The sequence below is a fragment of the Gekko japonicus genome, unplaced genomic scaffold, assembly GCF_001447785.1.
Source record: "Gekko japonicus isolate JY-2015 unplaced genomic scaffold, Gekko_japonicus_V1.1 scaffold10, whole genome shotgun sequence".
Lineage (NCBI taxonomy): Eukaryota > Metazoa > Chordata > Lepidosauria > Squamata > Gekkonidae > Gekko > Gekko japonicus.
The window spans coordinates 3,592,105-3,617,796 of record NW_015167526.1 but is presented as its reverse complement, the minus strand read 5'-3'; the positions used below and the strand labels follow the sequence as shown (position 1 = coordinate 3,617,796).

General features: G+C 46.5%; 1 protein-coding gene across 1 annotated transcript in view; it reads left to right on the top strand.

The window, feature by feature from the left end:
* PGAP1 (post-GPI attachment to proteins 1) overlaps positions 1–24,360 on the top strand; it is a 77,569-nt gene extending 53,209 nt beyond the window's left edge. The window contains exons 17-27 of the mRNA XM_015413220.1: positions 489–555; positions 972–1,080; positions 1,421–1,459; positions 5,680–5,773; positions 6,401–6,491; positions 8,243–8,440; positions 11,249–11,384; positions 15,733–15,783; positions 19,068–19,282; positions 20,945–21,049; positions 22,977–24,360. Of these exons, the coding sequence (XP_015268706.1) occupies positions 489–555; positions 972–1,080; positions 1,421–1,459; positions 5,680–5,773; positions 6,401–6,491; positions 8,243–8,440; positions 11,249–11,384; positions 15,733–15,783; positions 19,068–19,282; positions 20,945–21,049; positions 22,977–23,115 (1,244 nt within the window). The 3' untranslated portion in view covers positions 23,116–24,360. The remainder of the gene's footprint in view (positions 1–488; positions 556–971; positions 1,081–1,420; positions 1,460–5,679; positions 5,774–6,400; positions 6,492–8,242; positions 8,441–11,248; positions 11,385–15,732; positions 15,784–19,067; positions 19,283–20,944; positions 21,050–22,976) is intronic.
* Positions 24,361–25,692: the final 1,332 nt, after the last annotated feature.

Here is a 25,692-nt window from a genome sequence, read left to right as displayed (position 1 = left end):
CCATGCTGTCTTAATCCACCGTGTTACATGGATTATGAGAAATGTAATTTAGAAACAAAATTGTGCTGAAACATCTGTCCATGGGACTACTTAAAGAAAAGCGATGTTGGCAACTTGAGAAGCATAACGAAGTGCCAAGAACTAATGGTGTTGCAGCACAAACCGTCGTACCCTAACAACATCAGCTGCATAAGACTGGACCGGGAAGGAGTTAGGAGGCTCTGCCCACACGTGCAAGATTAAGTGGGAAATCAGCCAAGTTGACAAAGTGGTTTTGCAGTCAGTCCCCACGTTACGTAGATGAAACAGGAGAACCTTAGAACAGCGAAAGCATGGTAAAAGAGTTCCCTTTTCTCCATGAATGCATTTTGAAAAGCTTGGTTTCAATAGCTGCAGTAGCGAAGTCTTTTTTGTTATTCCAGTTTACCTAATGGGTAACCAGCCTAGAGCAACCCTGTTCCGTTACGTCATTTATTTGTCTTTTCCAGAAAGAAAACCTAGTGTATACCGACTTCATATTCCGTGGTCACATGAGGACTCCTTAACTTTGTCCCAGTAAGGATTTCTTATTATTTGATGTCTCTTCAGTACTGAAAAGTGCAGCGTTTTAAGGTTTATGCAGTTAGGGTTACCATAGCTCTAGTGGGGGATTTGGGAGGCGTTCTGGGGGTGGGCGGGGTGCATCATGCAAATCTCTAAAATTAGTAAGCCAGCTTTGGTGTTAAATGTCTTCTCTAGTGTGGGCTGCGAGTCTTCATTAGTTAGATAAGCAATGTTGACAGATGAGAAAGGTCGTTCCCAGGTTGTTGAGCAACCTGTTTTCTTTAAAAAAAAAAAAGGCGGTTGTTATTAATAGGCATTTGATATGTTCTAAGTCACTTGAGAATGTTCTGGATTTCCATTTGTTTTTGATTGGAAGAGTGTTATCTGCTTAGTAATATGTGGGTTTTTTTAATATGGAACCACCGTAGGGTCCCATCTACGACTGAGATCCCTGCAAAACTGCACGTCGCCCGACCTGAAAACGACACGGCAGTTCCAGTGTTGAATATTTATTCATCTCCGGATTGTCAATACGAAGTAAGCCCAAGTTGTCAAAATATTAGGCTTTTTCTCCCCTCCCCCTGCCTTTGCAATAAAAGTGCATGCTTTGAGTATCTTACTGACAAATTAGTGAAGAACTTTGAAAACTTTCATTGATGAACGGCAACTGAATTGAGCTTTCACACGGCAGTTCCAGTGTTTAATATTTATTCATCTCCGGATTGTCAATACGAAGTAAGCCCAAGTTTTCAAATGAACGGCAACTGAATTGAGCTTTCACCTTTAATACACCTGAGCTAAATTTTTGGTCTCATATTATTTGCAATATTCTTTGAAAAAATACATTATTATTTTTTTAATATGTGTGTTGAACTAGGTAACCATCAGGACCTCTTTTCTGCAAGTTCTTGGCCAGGTAAGAGTATTTTGTTCGTTACGGGTTTTATTCATAATCACGATTAGACTAAAAAGATAACAAGATCCGTAATTGATATGGCTTGGATCCTACCTAGAATTTCCATAGGGGGTGATTTTCACTGATTTCTCTGATATGGCTTGGATCCTACCGAGAATTTCCGTAGGGGGGGAGTTTCGCTGATCTCTCTTTCCTACAGGAGACTTTTGATGACTCACAAGCTATTCTGGGGGGAGGTTTCCCCGTCCCCCTGGATTAGCGTTTGAGTGGGGATTCAGCCCCCCCCTCAATTGCCCCCCTTGGCTGTTCTAGGTGAGTTCCAACCCTACATCTTTTTAAATTGTTTTCTGTTAGTGAGGTCCTTGGAAGTGATCTGTCCTATCCGTTCCCTGACAGTAATATGGGTATGCTTGTTCTGGATCATGGTGTTCCCTTGATGAATGAGAATTCAGGAAGTTCTTCTTTCTGATTACAAGACAACTTTGACTTTTCAGGGTTGGCAATGTCAGACGTTCGTTATTTGTGCCAAGGTTTCAGCAGAATTTCCTGGCTACTGCAGTAAGCCAAAGTAGGCTCGGGTTATTTTATCTTTATTCTGAAAAATGTTGAGGGGTCCAAGAATGTCCTGGTCTACACCGTTCAAGAAGTACAGCAGTTCCCGACTGCTATGAAAATACAGTTGTGTACATCATTCCGTTACGTTGTTTCCAGAAGAGCCTTTTCTGGGGTTTATTCATGAGTGCGTAAATGAGTGGGCTGTATTGCCGTGTTGCCTCTTATTTACCTGCCCCTGAGGAATCGAGGAGTGGGACAAAAAACAGCCTCCACACAGTGGCACTCTAGGATTTTTCCCTAGTCTCTGTGGTAGATCAGAGAAACTAGGAGAGGCAGCCTAGAGTGACACCTCATTCTCACCTAGCTCCACCCTCCCTGGGCACCGCCCCCCAAATGTCCCAGTATTTTCTGAGGCATTGCTGGGAATCTTACTGCACTCTCTTACGTTAGGGGCACTCACAGCCCAGACTTGAGCACTGTTACATTTCACCTCTGGCTTTTCGAACTTCCCTTGGGACAACTGTATTTCCAGCAGTTTCCTGAAGCCCCCAGACTACCTGGGAAACGACTGCCTCCCAGTTCCCCTCATTCTGCATCTAGGCTATTCACGGTTAGGAACGGTTCCATGCGTGGCTGTATTTTTTAAAAAAGTCGTACCTGAGGCAAGGAACTCTTGGAGCTCCATCCCCACCCCAAATTGTGGTTCTGTTCTCTTTTTGCCTTCCCTCCCAGTTGTGGATCCTACCCCCCGCCCCTCATTTCTGTCAAAGTGTGACTCTCTTAAGCTGTGTTTAGCCTTGCCCTCACCAACAGTGCCAGTGGATCTAACTGGAGTATGCAAGAGTTACTGCTTCACCCCCCCCCCCCCCCGGAAATGGGAGACTATTTTGAGAGGGCACCTGCGTTCCTGTGGGCCATTTGCACGACTTCCTGGAGACGGCAGCAGAGTGCAGTTCTCTTGTGCTCTGATGTTTCCACAATCTCCAGGTGCTTTTCCCACCCAGAAATGAGAGACAGACCAAACATTGTCAGTCAGAAGTGTTCATTTGACTTAGCTGAAATGGGACTGGGGGGAAACCACAGATGATACTACTTTGGAAATTGGATTTAAGATTGCAGCTTTAAGTTCACATTAGATAGAAATATTGGCTGGGATTCATTAGTTTTGCTGTTATCAGTAACTACCCACCATAAGCAAAGAGCCAGTTTGGTGTCGTGGTGAGGAGCACGGACTCTAATCCGGGAGAACCGGGTTTGATTCCCCACTTCTCCGCATGCAGCTGCTGGTGTGACCTTGGGTCAGTCACAAGTTCTTCCAGAGCCATTCTCTCACGAGCAGTTCTCGAAAGAGCTCTCTCAGCCCCGCCCAATGCTCCCTCTAAGCTGTGGAGTCCTGTGAGCAAATATTCTACTCTGTGAGCTACCGGCATTGAAGTTGTGAGCAGGTGATTTGGCTACTGCATCAATCAGTTTGCTCTGGAGCCCATCCCTTCCTGAGCTAAGGCAAAAATTTGTGAGCCAGAGGCTAAAAAAACTGTGAGCTAGCTCACACTAACTCAGCTTAGAGGGAACATTGGCCCCACCCACCTCACAGGGTGTCTGTTGTGGGGAGGGGAAAGGGATTGTAAGCTGCTCTGAGACTCCTTCGGATAGTGAAGGGCAGGGTATAAATCCAATCTCCTCCTCCGAAGATGAGCCGTGGTAGCCATTTCCTGGCCGGCTCCACTTCCTGAAGCAGCCATTTTGTAGCTTCCCCCACCACCCTGTATGTGCCCGCAGACTCAAAAAGGTTGGGGACTTCTCGTGTGCCTCTTTGTTGCCGTCTTCCCTGTTGGTTGAATATGTGGCGCTTCGTTACTCCAGGGCTATATTCTAAAACTTGGAAGCCGGGAGATTTCACTAGCAACCTAATAAACATTCAGTGCGAGATGCAGCTACCCTTTTAGAATCTTCGTTGAGTGTGTCAGCATACATGTGTACAGTGGGATATGACAGATGTTGATTGCGTAGGTTTTTCCCCCCAAAAAAGGTTTTCACAGCATTCCTCTTCATAAGGATGATAACAGTCATGGGTAGAGAACCAGGGTCGGATCCTGCAGTTCCATTCTGCCAGCAAGAGGCATGTGCCAGTGCTGCAGGTCTCTGCCTTTAGCAGAACAGGGCTGTAGGATCGAATCTGCAGGTCTTTAAAAGAGGCAACAGAGAGTAGGATTAAATGGCTAGCCGTTTCAGTCTTTCAAAATAAGCAGTGGGATGCCCGGTAATCGTTGCGACTTAAAAATGATGTTCAGATATTCTGCAGCCAGTTCAGGATAATGAGCCAAATTAGCAAGTGACATCAAATTATTCAGGATGATAAAAGTCCAAAAAAAGCCCTGAAAAGATACCTGCAAACTGGGTAATTCAGCACCAGAATGGCAGATGAAATTCAATGCAGGTTTGTACCAAGTAGTTTATGGGCTTTGCCGCGTTGTCATTTTATTCATACTGTTTCTTCCTCCCCCCCCCCCCGATCTGCACGTATTTTGCTTCCTCTAGTTGTCAATTTGACAATAAATAGGTTTATTTCTAGTTTAATCCCTGTAGATTTAACCCAAAACCTGTTTTATGTTGGATTGACCACTAGAGGGAGCAAAGAATGTGAAGACGGTGTGTGTGTGTGTGCACAGACGCACAAAGAAACAGGAATTTAACACAGCATTCCGTGCGCCTCGACGTCTAGTCATGCCGGCCACATGACCGCGGAAACATCTTCGGACAACGCTGGCTCTTCGGCTTGGAAACGGAGATGAGCACTGCATTCCTAGAGTCGGATTCGACTGGCTTTCAAGCAAGGGAAACCTTTACCTAAAATGGCATTGCGGAAAAGCCCTATGCTGGAAAAAGACATCTTGGCTTTCTTTTAAACCAGGCCTAACACAAATTTTAATAATGCGAGCTGTAAGCAGCCCACAAGACAATTGATGAAACACCCCCCACCCCCCGCTTCTTGTTTGGGATTGTAAAACGAAAGGTTGTGGGTTCTGGTTTCGAGCAGGTTATGATAACGTGTTTGGTGTGTTTTGTTCAGCTTGGTGGATCACAGCTGGTGTGCACCTGATTTAAATGAATGGCTGAATGTTTTAATTCTGAATGTTTTGCCATTGTAAGCCATTGGCCACGTTTCATCGCAGTCTGAAAGCTGACGATCGTGCTGTGTCAAGCAGATTCTCAGTTTATAGACCGGAAACACTGCCGCTTCTCCACCCCATGTGGCATTTTCAATGTTCCTTGTGGGTGTATGCAGCTTCAGAGTTGAGCAACACTCACGTGGCTGTGCGTGCTTTATGAATACTGCCATCTTCCAACTCCAGTATATAAGCCTGAAGACGCAAATGGGCTGCTTCTAACAAAAGAATTACGGCAGCCTCTTGTGGATTAGTTAAAGATCATGGGCCGAGTTACAGGTTGGAAATCTCAGTCTCGGCACATCCGTGAATTTGCTGTTAGATGCAAGCAAGCCAGTACATCTAGCCTGTGCCCTATGAATTGTTAAGACAGCCTTATAGAGTTGTGAGAATTAGTGATATCTGTGAAGCACTTCCCATATGTAAGTACTGAATTGTTGTTCGTGTGATAAGTTTGGGGTGATATTTGCATGCCCATAAAAGATCCTTGTTTTGTAGGTAATAAGGTTCCATGGTGGCACCCTTCCTGTATACATTATTTCTAATATTCTTCTTGCCTATGGAAGACAATTAAAGTCCCTAATCTCAACAGGTAACATTACACGAACAGATTTTTTAAGCACAGGTTTACTGATGATACAGATTTGGGTGGGGGGGGCACAATTAATTGTAATCAAAGAATAATTTAGAGATCTGCTGTAAGGTGATTATAACTTTACAGGAATCTTCTAGGACTCCAATGGAACAAAACTGTTAAATGGTTGGGATGCAGAGCGGACATGCTTAGCTTACTGGTGCTAGAACATATTTTAAAAAAAATATTTACAAAGCAGGATAGAGTGTCTTTAAAACTGAGACCTCTGGGCACCCCAGGTTTAAATAGATTTCATAGTCTGATTTCGTGGGGCTTTTTTGTCTGACTTGCCAAGTGGAAAGCTCATTGAAATGTGTACATGGAACCGGGAATACTTGGTCACAAAGACACTCATCGTCTAAACTCAAATACGCTGGTGTCTTTTAGAATTTTCTCACAGCCCTTGGTCTGAGTGGAGCAAGAAGACTTACAAGCAGTGGTGTTAGTACTGAAAAAATTTTTTATAACTTTAAATGTATCCTGGCTCTGTGAATATTTGTTTTTAAAAAATTTTTTAGACTAAACTTTGAGTTTGCATTGGAGGCGTCCAATTTTAAACTGCTTCTCTTCTTCTTGCTGTTCTAGGCCACTGTTCAGATTTTGTCCTGGCCCTTACAAAAGCATCCCGGCCCTATAAAGTCGAACCTCTCGTGAATTTTCTCAAGTTCTTGTTGGGGTAAGCCGCTCTCTAAAATTTATCCCGCTGCCGTACATCATCTTTCGGAGAGTAAAAGGATGACCACATCTTTGTTCGGTTTAGCAGTTAGGAGCGCGGACTCTAATCTGGGAGAACCGAGTTTGATTCCCCATTCCTCCACATGCAGCTGCTGGTGTGACCTTGGGTCAATCACAAGTTCTTTCAGAGCTGTTCTCTCATGAGCAGTTCTCTCAGAGCTCTCTCAGCCCCACCTACCTCACAGGGTGTCTTTTGTGGGGAAAGGAAGGGAAGGAGATTGTAAGTTGCTCTGACACTACTTCGGGTAGTGAAGGGAGGGGTATAAATCCAGTCTTTTCTTCTTCTTCTCTTTGTGCTGTTTTGTATGACATACATATCAAAACATTCAAGCTACTACTGTTAAGCTTCCAACCAATGCTCCCTCTAAGCTATGGAGTCCTGTGAGCAAAAATGCTACTTTGTGAGGTACTGGCGTTAAAGTTGTGAGCGAGTGATTTGGCTACTGCATAAATTACTTTGCTCTGGAGCCATCCTTCCTGAGCTAAGACAAAAATGTGTGAGCCAGAGGGTAAAAAACAGTGAGCTTGCTCACACTAACTCAGCTTAGAGGGAACACTGCTTCCAACAATTCATAATTAAAGTAATAGGCATATATTCTCATACCTTTGGGACCACCTCTCCCGATATGAACCCCCCACCCCACCCCCTTCGGTCTTCATCACAGGGCCTACTGCAGGTGCCTGGTCATTATTATTATTTATTAAATTTATACCCCGCCCTACCCCGCAGCGGGCTCAGGGCAGCTTACATAATTGGTCTATAGGTGACCGTACATTCACATAAAAACAATTTAAAATTCAATAAAATAAAATAAAGCAAAGCCTCATAAAGTGCTACGGCTAATACATTGAATGCATAAGATGGCGTGCTGAAATTACCAGACAACCAGACAATTTTCGCTCAATTATCTTCCAGAGCACAGGGGTGGCGGCCAGATGTTAGTACTACGGGCCTGCTCATTGGTGGTTGGGGGCAGCGGCTCCTAGTTGAAAGCCTGGTGGAAGAGCTCCGTCATGATGAATAGCCCATTTTGCCTTCCACTAGGGCAGTGGTGGCGAACCTGTGGCACGGGTGCCAGAGGCGGCACTCAGAGCCCTCTCTGTGGGCACGCGTGCCATCGCCCCAGCCAGGCCCAGACCATCATTAAAGGGTCGAATTCTCTGCCAAATAATTTTAAGTAAATGAAAGCATTTGGGATTGCTTTCCTTACTTTGTTCGGATCGTCTTAAGTTAATGTATGAGTTGTTTTTTCTAAAGTAAAACCTCAGTATTCAGGTCAAATTGCCGTGTTGGCACTTTGCGATAAATAAGTGGGTTTTGGGCCGCAGTTTGGGCACGCGGTCTCTAAAAGGTTTGCCATCACTGCACTAGGGCAAGGGCTTCTCCATGGTGGCCCCTGCCCTGTGGGACCTGTTCTGTCGGACATGCAAGGCTGCCTTGTTTTGTGCAGCATTTAATGAAGAGAGTGGGGTGAGCTGTCTGTCTGTCCAGATTCGTTCCAGAGCTAATGGCCTGTGGAATTTTCATTAGAGTATGTTTGGTTGTGTTTGTTTGCACTTCTTAGTTTTACTGTCTATTTTAAGTTTTAATGCTATGTTGTGTACGTTGTAAACCGCCCCGAATCCTCTGTTGAGGTGACGGTGCAGGTTATAAATCAAATAAATAAATATTCTACCTCCCCCCCCCCCCAGGCTTAACTGGTTCAAAGGACTCTGGGATGCGTTATCCTTGCCGGAGGCGGACGTCGTTCCCCTGAGCAAGCAGAATGTGTGGTTTCCTTTCGTATCCCTGATCCTCTTCATGTTTGGAAGTGGCATTGCCTACTGGGGTGGCGTTCTCTCCGATTCGTCCATAAAGCTCTTGTCCTCCTTGTGGGTAGCTCTAACCAGGTAAAAGCGTAGCGAGTGGCCTCGTTCTATGAAATGTGTGTCGATAAAATGATCAGCGGAGGAAATGATGATGGAAAGGGCCATCGAGTCTGGAGCAGAGGAGGTTGAGAGGGGACAGGATGGCTCTCTTGAAGTCTTTGAAGGGCTGTCCCTGAGAGGAGGGCAGGGAGCTGTTCCTGTTGGCAGCAGAGGAGAGGACTCGCAAGGATGGGGTTTAAATTAGAGGCAGAAAGCTACCGGCTGGATATTAGGATTTTTATTTTTTTCCACAGCAGGTGTTAACATAAGAACATAAGAGACGCCAATGTTGGATCAGGCCAAAGGCCCATCCAGCCCAACACTCTGTGTTACACAGTGGCCAGAAATACCAGGTGCCACCAGGAGGTCCAGCAGTGGGGCCAGGACACTAGAAGCCCTCCCACTGTTGCCCCCCTCCCCAAGCACCAAGAATACAGAGCATCCCTTGCCCCAGACTGAGAGTCCCTATCTATACCTTCTGGCTAATAGCCACTGATGGACCTCTGCTCCCGATGTCTATCCAATTCCCTCTTGAAGCCGTCTCTGCTTGTAGCCGCCACCACTTCCTGTGGCAGTGCGTTCCGTGCGCCTCGGCGTCTAGTCACGCCAGCCACATGACCATGGAAACATCTTCGGACAGCGCTGGCTCTTCGGCTTGGAAACAGAGATGAGCACCGCCCCCTAGAGTTGGATTCGACTGGCTTTTGAGCAAGGGAAACCTTTACCTTTACTTTCCCTTGAGCTGAAATGGTTTTGGTGCCCAGCTGGGATTCACTCAAAGCCTGGAACTTTATTCCCGGGCTGCCTAAACTTATCTCCAGTCCCTTATCAAAGTGAGTCATTTTAAGCAAGTTTAGAACATGTCATAAAAAACCCCTTCTAATTTCCTCAAGGGGTCAGCCATTTATAGCACCGAAAAAGCGTAACCATCTGCCCTAGGCCTCCATTCACTCACTATAGACTGTTTAGACTAAATTGGTTTTATTGAGCCCTAATAATTCTTAATTAGGTGTCTTTTGAAGGATCAGGGTGGCCTGTTGATATACCTTTCCATTTTAGTCCTGGAGAAAACGATAGCAAGTTTCTACACCCACACAGTATTACGCCAAGTGACTTATGGTGACGGCGTAGGACTGTGAAGGGAAGAGACGAACAGAGGGTGGTTTGCCCTTGCCCGCCTCTGCATAGCAACCTTGGTATACCATGATGGTCTCCCACCCAAACACCAACCAGGGCCGACCCCGCTTAGCTTCCAAGGTCTGATGAGATCGGGCTAGCCTGAATTGTCCAGGTCAGGGCAGTCATTGTCTACAGAGAACAGGATACCTCTGAGAATAAAATACCTCTGCCCAGCTTACTGATTTTATATAAATGTAATTCTGCTTTACATTGATCCAGTAAAGCCAGAAAATACTAGTCCCTTTTCTTGGTCCCTGTCCAGGAAGCAGTCTTTTATAGGGAAAAATAAACCCATTCTTTCTGCACTACTGTGATTTTGTAAAAACCGATTAATGTTTTATGGCATGGAAGTATCATATCTTGACGAGTGAGAGCGGATTCCCGTGTGCAGGGGATACCAGTTCATTAAGCCAGGATGTGGTATCTAAGTTATAGTCTTATAAAAAATGCGTGGGAACCAGTGTTCCCTCTAAGCTGAGTTACTGTGAGCTAGCTGACAGTTTTTTAGCTTCCAGCTCACACATTTTCCTCTTAGCTCAGGAAGGATGGTTCCAGAGCAAACTAATGTATGTAGCAGCCAAATTGCTCACTCACAACTTTAGTGCCAGTAGCTCACAAAGTAGAATTTTTGCTCACAAGACTCCACAGCTTAGAGGGAACATTGGGTGGGAACCCCCCCCCCCCAAAACCCCCCCCCCCAAAAAAAAAAAAAAGGAAGGGAAAGTGTTATGACAATTCAGTTTACAGATAACATGTTCTTTTTAAATTTTCACTGGTATTATTTAGAAACCAAATATTTGTATATATTGCGATCTTTGAATATGTTACATGACACCATGTGTTAATTGAGTATTTACATAATAAGAAAAAATGTCAGTATTACCAAAGTGTGTTTTTTTTTAAAAATGAAAAAGAGAAATACTTTGGTGATTAATTTTAAATGACATATTATATATCTATATTGACTATTAATGTAAACAGATAACCTGTTCTGACACAGTGGCTGCTTTCTCACACACAGTGGGATAATGCGCTCTAGTGATCATTTACAACTGGATTTTCCAGCCGCGAAAAGGAAAATCCACTTGTAACTAGTCACTAAAGTGCATCGCCAATGCATTATTCAGTGCGTGTGGAAGGAGCCAATGTCTTCCCCCTGGCCTTATATAAACTGTTCAGTGCCTCAGTTCATCCATCACACCAAACCATAGCTAAGGAAGCTTTGCTACGGCGTGGTGTGATGTTTGAATCAACAAAATCATAATTTGCAGCCAGCAAAGCAAAGGGGTGGGGGAATAGCTTGAAATGGGTTTGCTAACCGTAGTTTGTATCAGCTGTCGCTCAGTATGAACTCTGAATTCACTGCAGCTGTACATGTCAACATACTAAGTCCTGAGCATCCACAAGAAAAGCACCCCACACTTCTAAGCCATAGTTTGCTCATTCCTCAAAACACGGGTTATGGTTCTAAACTCTGCGGGTAGACCGGATCTGGTTGATATCAATGGATCAAACTGTTACGCTTGGCAGTGTGGCCAATGTTTTATTTTTTCAGGAACTTAAAACTACTTCTTCTTTTTTTTGTACTTGTTGTGATTTCACATTTGCCAGATTTTCTGGATCTCCTGCAGATGACAAGCTGATTACGCGAAGAAGGTTGTGTGTCGCTGCTTTCATGATTTTCCTCGGTTGGACCACATGCGGGGCGTTGGCCATAGTAATTACGTACTTTCATTATATCTTCAAGGTATTTACCCGACAAATTGCTTATAGTGAATCAATGCTTGAATAAATATTGTGGGGTTTTTTAAACCACAGGCAAGGTTAGCCGTTAAGGCTGCCAGCCTCCAGGTGGGGCGTGGGGAACCCCCGGAATTACTGCTCCTCTCCTTTCTACAGAGATCAGCTCCCCTGGAGAAAATGTCTGCCTTGGAGGGTGGACTCTGTGGCATTGTACCCCACTGAGGCCCCCGTCCTCCCCGGGCTCCACTCCCAAGTCTCCAGGAGTTTCCCAAACTGGATCTGGCAACTTTACGCCTGCCCCCCCCCCATTCTCTCACCGGTGGCTGGGGGGGGGGATACCTAGCAACAATGCTCCCTCCAATTAGTCAAGTCCTGTGGGCAAAAATTCTACTTTGTGAGCTACTGGCATTAAAGTTGTGAGCGAGCGGCTTGGCTGCTGCAGTAATTAGTTTGTTCTGGAGCCATTCACTGCCACAGGAAGTGGTGGCGGCTACAAGCATGGATGGCTTCAAAAGGGAATTAATTAAGCTTATGGAGCAGAGGTCCATCAGTGGTTATTAGCCACAAGGTATAGAGAGGGACTCTGGGGCAAGTGATGCTCTGTCTTCTTGGTGCTTGGAGGGGGGCAACAGTGAGAGGGGCTCCTAGTGTCCTGGCCCCACTGCTGGACCTCCTGATGGCACCTGGTATTTTTGGCCACTGTGTGACACAGAGTGTTGGACTGGATGGGCCACTGGCCTGATCCAACATTGGCGTCTCTTATGTTCTTATGTTATGTTCATCCTTCCTGAGCGAAGACAAAAATGTGTGAGCCGGAGACTAAGGAACTGTGAGCTAGCTCACACTAACTCAGCTTAGAGGGAACACTGCCTGGCAACTGTATCAGTTCCCTTGGAGAATATGGACGCTTTGGAAGGTCGGCTCCGTGGCATTGTGCCCACTGAGGTCCCTGTCCTCCCCAGGCTCCACCCCCAAATCTCCAGGAGTTTCCCAACCGGGATCTGGAAACCCCACCCCCCACCCCAACCGATGGCCAAGGGGGACCTGGCAACTCTGTTAGCCGTTCTTCTCTGTTACTAAATGCTTTGCAGAATAGGGGAAATAGATCATGCCTCTTCTACCTCTGGTTCCATCTGTCATGCACATGTAGGGTTATGCTAGCGTGGGGCATAAAATACTTATTCTGTTCGTTTTTACCTGCCTCTCCATAGGGGGGCCCAGAGCCAGCTCACATGGTCCTGCTATCCTCCATTTTATCCTCACATCAGCCCTGTGAGGTAGGTTCAGCTGGGAGAGTGTGACGGTCTCAGGGTCACCCAGTGATCTTCCACGGCACGATTGGGGATTCAACCCCGGTCTCCCAGATGCTAGTCCTAACCCCTGCCCCACACTGGCTCCAACATATGCCGCCCGGTCCTGTGGTCAGTTCCAGACTGCGGATTGGGCACCGACTAAACTAGCAATTTCTGCCGATTCCCTTCGCTGTTGAAGTCCACCTTCCTGTCATTCCTCAGGATCTCCCGTCCTCTGAGCTCAGCAATTTGTGAAGATGCATGGGCTACCTTGGAAAGAAGGAAGCAGGGGAGTTTCTTGCTGGTTCTGGAATACTGAGATGGGACCCACCCCTGGCATGCAGTTCAGGCCTTCAGGTTTAGCATTTTATGACCTGTGGGCCTCATATAAAATCACATTTCCTTGTGACATCCGGTCGAATTGGTGGCAGGTGTACCTGCGATCGTACGTAGCCTCTACATACCAAGAAACTTGGTCAAAACCAAGCCCATGTTCAATGGGGGATTTCAGACAGCTGATACATTCCAGTTCAGGAACTGTTCCCTAACGGTTTCTGGTCTGGCATTTCAGACAGAACCGTTTTAGTAACAGTTCCCTACCGGAATATATTTTCACTTTCAGACAGAAACACTTCTGTCCCGTTAGGGAAGAGTTTCTGAACCGTTTTACCTGCAAACGGCTTCCAAGCGGTCTTCACTTTTCTATACTGTTTCCGAAGCGCTATGGGGTGCTGTGTAAAATGCCCCGTAGCGCTTCCTCCTGCACTGCTTTGTTTTCCCACCCTTTTTCACCCACGCAGGCGATCTCTGTCCTTTTTTAAAAAAAAACGTTCGTTTTAGAGTGCTCTACCGCTATAGCACCACACCACAACAGTGCAATAGCGAAAAAGGGTGAGAAAACAACGCGGTGCAGCCTGAAATGCCAAACCACTTCAGAGACGGCTCCTTACCGGTAGGGGAAAGGCTGTGTGAAATGGCAGCCCTGTACCGGTTTACTCCAAGACGGTACAATAACGGCTTAAAAACAGCATAAAGCCTTTAGGGAATAACATGGGAAGAAAAATCCACTGAAATCAAGACCAGATGGAAGATCTACCTAGACTGGATGCTGAAAGAAAGAAGGAAGGACATTCAGTGGAAGTTTAAATAAATTAAGACTCTGTGTCCTTGGCTGGGGGGAAAGGACTATGACTAAAAGAGAGGGAGGGAGGGAGGAAAGGGGAGAAAATGTAAATAACTATAAATATTCAATGTAACAGACTAAACAAACAAAAATAATTTTTTTTTAAAAAACGGCATAAAAAGGGTAATGTGAAATTCCCTGCTGTATATTATGGGGAATGAAGCAAAGAGTGCAAATGAACGTATTCTAAAACACACATGCGTTCATATAAATGAAACATTGAGCACTTGCAGAAATTTTAGCTAGGATCCAAAGTACGACTGAGGTGCTTACAAGCCCTTCCGGGGCTATTCAGCTGCATTTTCCCAAGGTCATTGACTCATCACATAGATCACTGCTGAGTTTCAGGCACGACGTGTCCCTGGCTATTTGCACGAACCAGTAATCTGGTTGCTAATGTAGCTATGATTTGATTTGAAGCAAGCTTATTAGAAGCAAGACCAGTAAGATCTCTAGACTATTTGAGAGGGCCTCTGGAAAGGGCAAAACCCCAAATGAGTTATTTTCCCCCCGGCTTTCCTTTGTGCTTTAATCGGCTTTTTTATTGCCACTGCAGTGTTGGCCTTCCTGGGGCCCTCACTTTTCTGTTGGTTTAATTTTTGTCATTGCTAACATTGTTCTATTATTTGCCTTTACCTTATTAAATGTTCATTGTCTGAAAAGTTCTATCATTAATATGCTAAATTACCCTGAATACTTTTCTAGACAATAACACACAGGATTAATTGTTGGTGTCCATAGGAACGGCGGACAAAATTAATTAACCTGAACCTGCCTGATTTTTATATCCCGTTTCATCCCAGTAAATAATATATCCTTGAAAAAACAGCTGGACTCAAGTTTGTTTCTTTAATTAGAATATGCACCTGAAGGATCCGTAGCTCTTCCTTCTTAACTTTGACCTGTAGCCTTTTCTAAACTCGTGACAATTTGCATGAATTGAAACAGCGTGTGGTTTGCATAAATTGACACATTGATTCCTAGATTTAAGTTTTGAGTTTCAGAGCTCTTTGCACCAGCATGTTTTTTTAAAAATACATTTAGGAAACATCGTACTCATCATTCTAAAATATAAGTTACTTGATACATTTCTCACCCCCCCATTTCCTCCTCAGATTTCAGATTTTCCCATTCCTTCTTGTCCATTCCCTCTACCCCCCACATTTTTGGGGTTTTTTCCCCCATTAAAGGTCTGCACATTTCTAATACTGACACATTGTTAAGTGAAACAAGCAGTTGTATCACTGCTTGTATGCTGTGATTCTAGGGATGCCAGCCTCCAGGGGGGACCTGGGGATCCCCCGGAATTACAGGCCATCTCCAGACTACAGAGATCAGTTCCCCTGGATAAAATGGCTGCTTTGGAGGGTGGACTGTATGGCACTGTGCCCCACTGAAGTTCCTGTCCTCCCCAGGCTCCATCCTCAGAAGTTTCCCAAACTGGATCTGGAAATGCCACCACCACCACCCCATTTCCTGCCAGTGGCCGGGGGGGGGGGGGGGGGGAAACGGTGTGGCCGGGGGGGGGGACACGACGGGACCTGGCAACCAGAGTTCCCTCTAAGCTGAGTCAGTGTGAGCGAGCTCACAGTTTTTTAGCCTCCAGCTCACAGATTTTTGTCTCAGCTCAGGAAGGAGGGCTCCAGAACAAACTAATTTATGCAGTCGCCAAATCGCTCACTCACCACTTTAATGCTTTCTCACCAAGTAGAATTTTTGCTCACAAGACTCCACAGCCTAGAGGTAGCACTGCCTGGCAACCCTAGCGATCCTTCTGTGGCGTTTCCCTCACAGTCTGAAATAATACTTCAGTCTTTATCGTGTTTCTGGGGAGGAGGGGAGAGATCAAGCAGACATGCGTGTGCGTCTTTTTACAGGTTATCAAGCTACATTCCAGTTTAAGAACAGAACTAAGTGTCCTTAATATGGTAAGTTCTTTACATGCCTGCTTTAATATTTGTTACAAGATAATTCTAGATTTATCTTGCCCACATTGTTTTTGGAGTTTCAGGAGATGCGTGTTTTAAGTTAAGAGAGAGATTTGTTTTGGCCAGTGGGCACCAGAATGTTATCGCTGCAACCTTGTGGGCCGGCTGGAATCCCATTTCCTCAAAGAGTCTGCTGAAGCCCTTTCAGGGGTACCACTAGGCTTGCCAAGTCCCCGCCGGTGGCGGATCAGGCCCCGGGGGAAACCCCACCCCCAAAGTATGTGACATGCACGTCACCTGGAAGTGACGCGACCACGCCGGGCATGGTGGGTGCGGGGCCACAGTCATCTGAGGGAAAACTCTATGGTTTTCCCTCGGATGGTCGTGGCCCCGCCCCCAGCGTGATCACGTGGTTGCGGCACGCGCTCTCTCTCCAGGAAAGAGCCGGGAGTCCCCCGCTCCAGCGAAAGGTAATACTTGGCAACCCTAGGTACCACTGTTCCTGGAGGAGAAAAGAATATGCAGGGGATTTCCTACTGTCACGGCTCAGGTGGGGTGTCACCTGACGCTGCCACCACTCTGGATTGAGGTTCCCTTGAGAAGGCCCAGAGCACTCCCAAGACCTTCAGACCTCCCTTTTGGCTGAATAACAGCCGTGAGGACCAGGCAGAGTGAACAAGGAAAAGGTGTATTTTATAGGAGGTCAAACAACAAGGTGCAGAATAACAGTAAGTGGGTAAAAAGAAATCAAATGCCTCTGGTGGCACAGCCCAGGTCATGACCACTGTTCCCTCTAAGCTGAGTTAGTGTGAGCTAGCTCACAGTTTTTTAGCCTCTGGCTCACACATTTTTGTCTTAGCTCAGGGAGGATGGCTCCAGAGCAAACTAATTGATGCAGCAGCCAAATCGCTCACTCACAACTTTAATGCCGGTAGCTCACAAAGTAGAATTTTTGCTCACAAGACTCCACAGCTTAGAGGGATCATTGGTCATGACACCTGCTTTCCATTGAATTTGATCAAGATGGGTAGCCGTGTTAGTCTGCCTGAAGCCGTAGAAAAGAGCAAGAGTCCAGCAGCACCTTAAAGACGTAACAAAATTTGTGTCAGGGGAGGAGCTTTTGTGAGTCACTGCTGACTTTCTGACTCACAAAAGCTCCTACCCTGCCACAAATTTTGTTAGTCTTTTAGGTGCTGCTGGACTCTCGAATCCGAGTATGCCCCTCTGATTTCCCATTTAACCGATCTGAGCTTTATGTCACCCGGGGGTGTGTGTGTGTGTCACTTTAGTGAGTCCCCTCTTACCGTGTTACAGGTCCCCCTCTCTTTCTCTAAAAGGTTAGTTGGCCTCCTCCCGGGTTCTGGTGTTGCGCGTGTGAGTTTTAATTACGTTACTTGATTTTATAGTTCTAAATGATATTTTTAGTTCTAATGTTTTTATGTGTGCCGCCTTGGGAACCCTGTAATATAAATGCTCGGGATAAGGTTCTCCAGTAAAATGGATGAGGATACATTCTAGTATTTGAAATCATGGCATGGAATATCATGTGAAGACACTATGAATAGTAGATTTTCAAGAGAGACGACCACGGTGCTTCAGTATGTTTGAATGAAGTTGTGAACGAAACGAAAATCAACTCCGAGGAGTTTCGTCAACCCACTTTTTTCCTGTACTTTTGAACCCACTTTTTCCCCTGTATTTTGGGGTGCATATGAAAGACAGAATATGTAACAGTGTGGATGTGTCATTAGCTATTATAGAATAACATTGTTAAATACAGTGGAGAAATTGTATTTCATTTCATCCTAAGCGCTGAGTGCCAGCCTGTTTTCCAGTTTACTAGTTGCCTTGGGGACCCTGGCTGGGTAGAAGGCAGTGTTAAAATGCTTTCAATAAAACGAAAGTCTCCCTGGAGGATGAACATACTGGCAGCCCATGACTGCTTCCGCATGCTCCGGGTTTGACACTCTCTGGATGTGGTTTGTTTATGTTCCTGTGGTGCATTTTACACCTCTTGGGGGTTCCACGGCTTGCCTCTGTTCTTTCCCAAAGCTGTTGCAAAGACCGCAGCAAAGCGTGGAAAGCTGTTCGGATTTTCCCTGCTTCGATGGCCCTTTCCTCTTCCTGCCACTGTGTTTTGTTTTTGTAATTGGCAATTGGAGATCATTATTACGTTGTGACGGTCTGTCTGAGAGCCGGTTTGGTGTAGTGGTTAGCCGCACGGACTGCTTCATCTTCTCAATGAACTATACCCCCATAAACCCCTAGATTTTTCTTCTCCAGCTGCAGAAGAGAGCAAGAGTCCAGTAGCACCTTTTCACGAGCAGTGGCTCAGGAAAGCTCCTCCTCTGCCGCAAATTCTGTTAGTCTTTCAGGTGCTTCCGGATTCTTGCTCTTTTCTACTGCTGCAGACAGACTGACACGACCGACCCGTCTTGTCCTTCTCCATCTGTTGCCACTATTTCAAGCCTCATCAGTGTACGCTGAGGGACTCTAAGCTGGGAGAACCGGGTTTGATTTCCTGCTCCTCCACATGCGGCTGCTGGTGTGACCTTGGGTCAGTCACAAGTTCTTTCAGAGCTGTTCTCTCGAGGGCAGTTCTCGAGAGAGCTCTCTCAGCCCCGCCTACCTCACCGGGTGTCTGTTGTGGGGAGGAGAAGGGAAAGGAGACTGTAAGCCGCACTGAGACTCCGAGTGAAGGATGGGGTATAAATCTTCTCTCGCTCTCTCGCTCTCTCGCTCTCCCCCCTCTTGTTTTGTTTTTTTTAAACATCAAGTCTCTGGAACTTTTTGTTGTAGAGAGATGCCTTTCCCATTATATCTCTACAACAAAAGGAGCTCGAGACATTTTTTTTTTAAAGAACAAGAGCTGTTACATAGGCTGGTAGAATGTTTGAAATGGTATTTCACTGGCTTAAAAAACACACAAAAAGGCTCTGGTAGCATGTTGAAGGGATGGCTGCTGCCAGGGAACTGAGCCGTGGAAACCTGCAGTGTGGAAACCTGCATTGCAGCAGTAGGAAAGTGCAGAAGCCTGTCCCCACGGGGGAAACACCCTTGCGGGTCTTCATAAGGACCTGCAGTTCTGGCAGAATTAGCATCAGGATGTTACCAACAGAGGAGGGTGAAGCAGTGGACAGAGGATATCCTGCCCACAGCATGACACAAAAGCCAACATTTTTTAAAAGCCTCTAAACAATTTTTTTCTGGCCATAACTATTCTCAGTCTTTGGTGAGGAGGACATCGGTTAACTATGTTTATTTACATCTCTGTGCCCCTCAAGCACTCGGAGCGGACGTCTGAGAATTCCCATAAAGAAACGGGGAAGAGCTGTGGATTGGCGGACGGCGTTTCAGAAGCCGCGGAACCGCCCGCCCGCAACGCTGCCGCCGACAGAACTGCCGATAGCCTCAAGATGCATGTCACAATCCTCAACCTGCTCACGTGGATTGTCCTGCTCAGTTGTCCATCGTTAATTTACTGGTTAAAAAATCTCAGGTAACTGTTCCCAATTTTTAAAGTTTTTTTTTTAAAAAAAGAAATCCGTCATTGTTTGCTTTGAAATCTGCTGCTTCCTGGTTTTGTTTATTTAATTTCATTTACATTACTTATACCTTTCTTTTCTCCTCAGTGGGGGGCTCTAAGGGGCTTTAACGGAGGGGTCCCCGACGTGGTGCTTGTGCCCAGCATGGTGCCCTGCCCACTGATACCTTTGTCTGCCGCCCCCCAAGTGTTTTTAGGAAGTGGGCGGGGCCAGGGAGGGCCTTTGCCCAGCAAGGCTCCTGATTGGCCCTTGGAGATTTGATTGGCTGTGCAGATTTTTTTTAAAATGTCGCTTTGGCACCAGCTGCCCCCACAGCACAGGGATCGACACTTTGTGACTGAAGCGAAGCTGCGGCAGCCATTTTGTGGCTGGCTCTGCCTCCTGTGGCAGCCATTTTGTGGCTGCGCACACTGTGCCCTGTCAAAATTCCAAATGTGCCCGGAAGCTCAAAATGGTTGGGGACAACTGCTGTAGCTGCTAAACCAGACTAGCTCAACACTATTTTAAAGAAAGCTACATAAACGTTTAAAAATCCACAAACCATTTTTTTTAATTTACATTTTTTATTGAGCATATCAGTCAAAACACAAACATAAATTCATTATTCATCTTATCGATATCCTCATTTTCCATTTTTAACAATCGTGAAACAAAGGGGAAAAATCCATCTGAGGTTACTATTACAACAACCATTTTTTTTTCACTCTTCTAGTCCCTCCTCTTTTCCTATGCCCCTATCTCACCCATTTATAAATCCCATCCAACTTCCCCATAACTTATAAATACTCATAATCCCACTCAAAACCTACAGTTCATTCTAACTCGCATAATACTATTTCCCTGCATCTTCTTCTGTACCTAAAACGAAAAGTTGAAAGGGTTGCCTCCGATTATGGGTGCCATAGAGAAGCACTCTACAGCGAGAGGGGAAGCCACCTCTCTCCCTATATACGGAGGTCTTGGGGGGGGGACACACACTCTTCGCCTCCTTGCTACACCCATTCATGACAATAACATGACATCTTGTTTCATCGTATACATTTTGTAGTTTCACATGAAGCCACCGGGCAAGGGTTGGGTCTGTAGGCAATGCCGTGTGGCCCGTGGATTTATGTATGTATTTATAGTCCACTTTTCTTACTGGGACTCAAGACGGATTGCACAGAATAAGTACAAGCAACAGGGCTGAACGTACAGTAGACCGTGCAGTAGGATTTGACTTGTAGAAATCTGGACATCAGGCCCTTAACTTGCCGTCAGATAGGCTTGTTCATTAATTAAAACATTGCGTCCTGCTTCTCTGGGGCTCTGAGTGGTTCCCAACAGTGAACTAGATTCAGGTTACCATTTGAATATTGGCTAAGTGGCTCCGTTGGCGGAAAAACATTTCACGGCGGGCTTAGAGTGGCCTCTGATAGTCCATCTTTTGTTCCACTGTGCTGCTCTCCCGGTTCTCTCCTCATATCGGCAGAAGCACTTTTCCTTCTGTGAGTGGACGCCGGTCTCTTGTCCGCACTCTGTTTTAATTAAGCATGGTAGCCTCTTATCGATAATGGATTTTGCAAACAAGCACTGTTTACTACAGAAACCTTTTACATTTCCTTTTCTGTCCACAGGTACCACATTAAACTTGATCCCGATCCATGTAGAACGGTTTCTTTTATCCTCGTAACCGTGGTGGGGATAATCATGAATGCAAATGTTACAAAGATTAAATCAAGGTAATTTAGTTCAGTACTTGCAGCGTTCACTTGTCCTGTTCAAGGAGCCAGTTTGGTGTAGTGGTTAAGTGCGTGGACTCTAACCTGGGAGAACTGGGTTTGATTCCCCACTCCTCCACTTGCAGCTGCTGGATGACCTTGGGCAAGCCGTAGTTCTGGCACAGCTGTTCTTGAAAAAGAGCCATTTCTGTCAGAGCTCTCTCAGCCCTGCCTACCTCTCAGGGTGTCTGTTGTGAGGAGGGGCAGGGAAAGGAGTTTGTAAGCCGCTCTGAGACTCCTTTGGGTAGTGAAGGGCCATGGGGTATAAATCCAGTTTCTTCTTCGAAGACCTGCTCTGTGCATGATGCTTTATTTTGTTCTTCTCTATGATTTAGTCAAATGTGATTTGTGATACAAATGCAGTGTCAAGCAGCCCAATGGCTAGTGCTGGATTTGGATTAGATAAGTGATGGTCAAAGATACGGTATTCCGGTATCTGCAGTTGGAAGAATACATTAAATGCCTGGCTGAAGGATTTGGAGTGTGTTATGAATGCTCACAAAGTTAGGGAGGGAAAACACCGCTAGAAAAGTACTTTGGTTTTTTGGAGGCGTAAGCATATGTCCCCTGACCTGGATGGCCCAGGTTAGCCCGGCCTCATCAGGTCTCAGAAGCTAGGCAGGGTCAGCCCTGGTTAGTAGAATCACAGAGTAAGAAGGGGCCATTGAGACCATCTAGTCCAACCCCCTGCCCAATGCAGTACCAGCCTAAACAAATATTCCTCCAGCCTCTTCTTGAAAGCTGTCAGTGAAGGGGAGCCAACCACCTCCCTAGGCAGCTGATTCCACCTCTGAACCACTCTGACTGTGAAAAAGTTTTTCCTACTATCCAGCCAATACCTTTCTGCATGTAATTTAAACCCGTTGCTTCGGGTCCTCTCCTCTGCTGCCAACAGAAACAGCCCCTTGCCCTCCTCCCAATGACAGCCTTTCAAATATTCAAATATCTTTAAAGAGAGCCATCACGTCCCCCCTCAGTCTCCTCTTCTCCAAACTGAACATTCCCAAGGCCCTCAGCGTCTCCTCGCAGGGCTCAGTCTCCAGACCCCTGATCATCCTCGGCGCTCTCTTCTGCACCCTCTCGATTTTGCCCACATCCTTTTTGAAGTGAGGCCTCCAGAACTGCACGCAGGACTCCAGGTGCGGCCTGACCAAGTGAGACCACCAAGGAAGTCCAGGGTTGCTATGCAGAGGTAGGCAATGGCAAATCATCTCTGTATGTAATTGCCCTGTTCTTGTTCTCCCAGATTAGAGTCTGCGCACTTAACCACTTGTTGCTCCCGCTTTTTAGAATTGATGGAGAACACATGCTAGAGGGTAGAGTGATACAGTTCTAAGCACCTGTCTCTTGTACGCTAGAGGTTTCCCTCGTACAACCTGTTCGATTCGGTTTCTAAAACAGAAAAAGGACTGGATGCTTCACACGGTAGCCCCCCCCCCCAAGAATACTTACATTGCTTTTCATTAATGTCATACTCTCGACCAGGGGTCTTGTTCTCCAAAAAGAGCTAGAGGAACTCATTAGCATAACTCATTAGCATATGCCACACCCCCTGACATCAGGGGCCCGGCGGTGGACCTACAAGGCCGGCGGGAGAGCGTGAAAGCCCCGCCAAGGTCCTCCCTGGCCCCAGGCAGGCAGGGGTGGGGAGAGGCGGGGAGGAAGCAACTTACCCTCCCTCTTCTCCTGCCTCCTCCTGGCTGAATGAGGGCTGGAAGCGGGGCAGCCGGAAGCAGGGGGCGGGGCTTCGTTGTGTGCCCCGCCCCTCGCACCTCACCCGGGGGAACTGCGTTCCCCCGCGATCCCCCCCGAATCGACCTCTGCTCTTGACAGCTCTAATAACAGGACTGTGTTTTCTTTTTCTTTCCCCCCCTCTTCTCGCCCGCAGTAAACTGTTGAAGATCGCCGTGTACGTTCCCCTTCCCTTATCTGTCGCTGTCGTGGCCTTCGCACCGATGCATTTATACAGAGTATCACACTTTGTGATCATTCCCCTCTCTCTTCATGCGTTATGCTGTATCGTATGAAACGTCAGTTAACCAAAGTGCTCGACCCCTCCGACGAAAGGCAGACGGGTTGGAAGGAGATGGCGATCCTCAGATTGGCGCGAGGGCGACACGAAGGGCACCTGCCATCAACGGCAGCAGCGAGGACAATTTTGGGGTGACGCAGGATGGGGAATTCTTTCTGGTGGCAATCCTTTGCTTTGGGAAACGTCGCGTTTGGCACTTCATGGTGCATTTCAGTCTTTTAAAGGGTTCTGTGGAACTCCGGGTTTCAGTAGGTGCGGTTAGTTTCTTAACCCGACGCTGGTGAGGTCTTGGTAACTGGTTTTGTTGGTGTTGAGAGAGTTGCCGTGTGGGGTTTTTCAGTGTTTTTTAACAAAAATGTTTGTGAACTTTGTATCTCAAACGTTCTTCTGTTCTGAGACAAAGCAGGTGCAGTCGGCTGCAGACGGGAAGCAAACGGTGTCCCAAAGTTGACTAGCCAACGAGACAATCGAAACGTTCTTATCTCGCAGTAGGCGGCTGTTATAGCTTTGTCCTTCCTGAGAGGTATACCGAGCCATAGCGCTGCCTCTGGACGGTTGTCGGTGACAAATCAAGAGCTTATATCAGAGTCAGCACATTTGCTGGATCATCGAAAACGGTGGTGACCCAGGGGGTGTTCAGTGTCATATCATTGAGTCAGTGTGCCAGTGGACGGGAATGGTCTTTGCACCGTCACTCTGAATGCTGGTAAATGCAGACACCCAGGGCAGATTCTCAGGTTCCTGTACACAGAGATTCACTTTGGTATGCACCGAAGCATTTAGAAATGAAGATGCATAATTACTTGAATTGGGAATCCAGTGTCCACGCAAATTTTCTGATACCTGTATCAGTCAATACCCAAAATACATACTTGTGCAGCTTACGTGGATGTCAACATTTGAATAACGTTGAAAAAACCCTTCTGGTTACGGTCGATAACAGAGTGTCCAGGAGCACGTCCAGAATACAAACTTTTTTCCTTTAAGGGCAATGAAATCCCATGCCAAGCAAGTAATCTCGCCTGTCTGTAGATCCCACGCCTCCCTCCCAGTTGAGACACACATCAGACAGACAGAGAGATCGGTGTAATCTCTTCCTCCTCTTCAGCGGTCTCGTTCTGCAAAAGCAGAGGTGCAACCCGTGAGACAGATGAATCATGAAACCCCGCTTTGCCCCAGCAGAAAAAAAATCTAAAACCTCGGGCCGGTCACACACGCTCAGCCGAGCCTACCTTGCAGAGTTGTCACCGTGAGGGTAAGACGAGAATGACGTAAGCTGCTTTGGGTGCCTATTAGGAAGAAAGGCAGGACGTAAAATAAAATGAAAAAGAACACAGTCCCCGTTAGGTCTCTTGAGTGCATGGACCGACAACAGCACGTCGAAGAAGCAAGTCTCTTATCTCTGTGTACAAAGAAGTTCCCAAAGAATCTGCCTTCAAGACAGAAATCCCGGTGTCAACTCACTACGGATCGTACACTAAGTAGCAACATTCTCTGGGACCTCGTAACTTAATGTGTGGGGCATTATATCCAGCGTTAAGGACTGTCCCTTTCGCATACCACCGTCATAAAAGCCAGCAATCATTTTGTAATCCAAGCAAGGCTGGGTTATATCTACCTGTATACAGCTGTAAATACCACTTATTTGTAGTGTGTCTGTTGCCCCGATGCCGGGGCTTTGCTCTTCCAGAGTGGCACCTTCCCGCCTCCAGTTGCGGTACAGGAGGCTTTTCAGCCCTCTCGACCTAGCGACCGCGGAGGTGTTGTCCTGCCTTTGTCCTAGTTTTATCGTCCCTGCCTCAAGTGCCTCGGCTCACTCTGACTTGCGTTTAGCAGAAACTAGAGTTTCCTTGGATGGAGAACGGATTCAAACACAAACCAATGACCCTTTGTGCAGAATTCAACTGTGAGCTTGCTTAAAGAACATTAACTTGCTTATAGATGCGTACGAACCATTAAGCACTTTGTAGCTGGAATCTGTGTCTTAAGCGGAGCATTTTAGGCTGAAAGTTTTGTGGAGCTCAGAATCGTTTCGCGTCCAGAACTGAAGCCCGTTCAGCTCTCGGACGAGTCCTGAAGGCAAACCTTGCATCCCTGACCCCGAGATCTAATTTCCAGCCAGAAATGTGGTACTGCTTTTACCTACGAGGACAAATGTGAGCTGTGTTGCTAACTGGATTACTCTCAGCTTCGACGAGGATTCTCTTCTTATTGTTGCACTGGGCTTTTTGCCAGTGGCTGGCAGAAGAAGCCGCCAGCCCTTCTAAATATGAGGAGAATTCTGCCTCAGATTGTCTGCTGTCAAAGTGCTGTAGCAATAGGAATGCACTTTGCCAAATGTTTCCGGCGCTGAGCAGTTTCCGAAGGGCAGAACAGACTCCTCAGCGTCGTGCCCTGACCTGCTTCCTCGGAAGTGGGATGGTTCTGGCGACAATGTGTGGTTGTCCTTGTAAAGGTCCCTGTCTGAGCCAGGGACTGCCCCGTGTGCTCCTGAATTGCCTGGCTCCACTTCAAAACCTTCCTCCCCCACCCCCAACTGAACGAAGGGCTGTGCCCCCCAACCAGGCAAGAA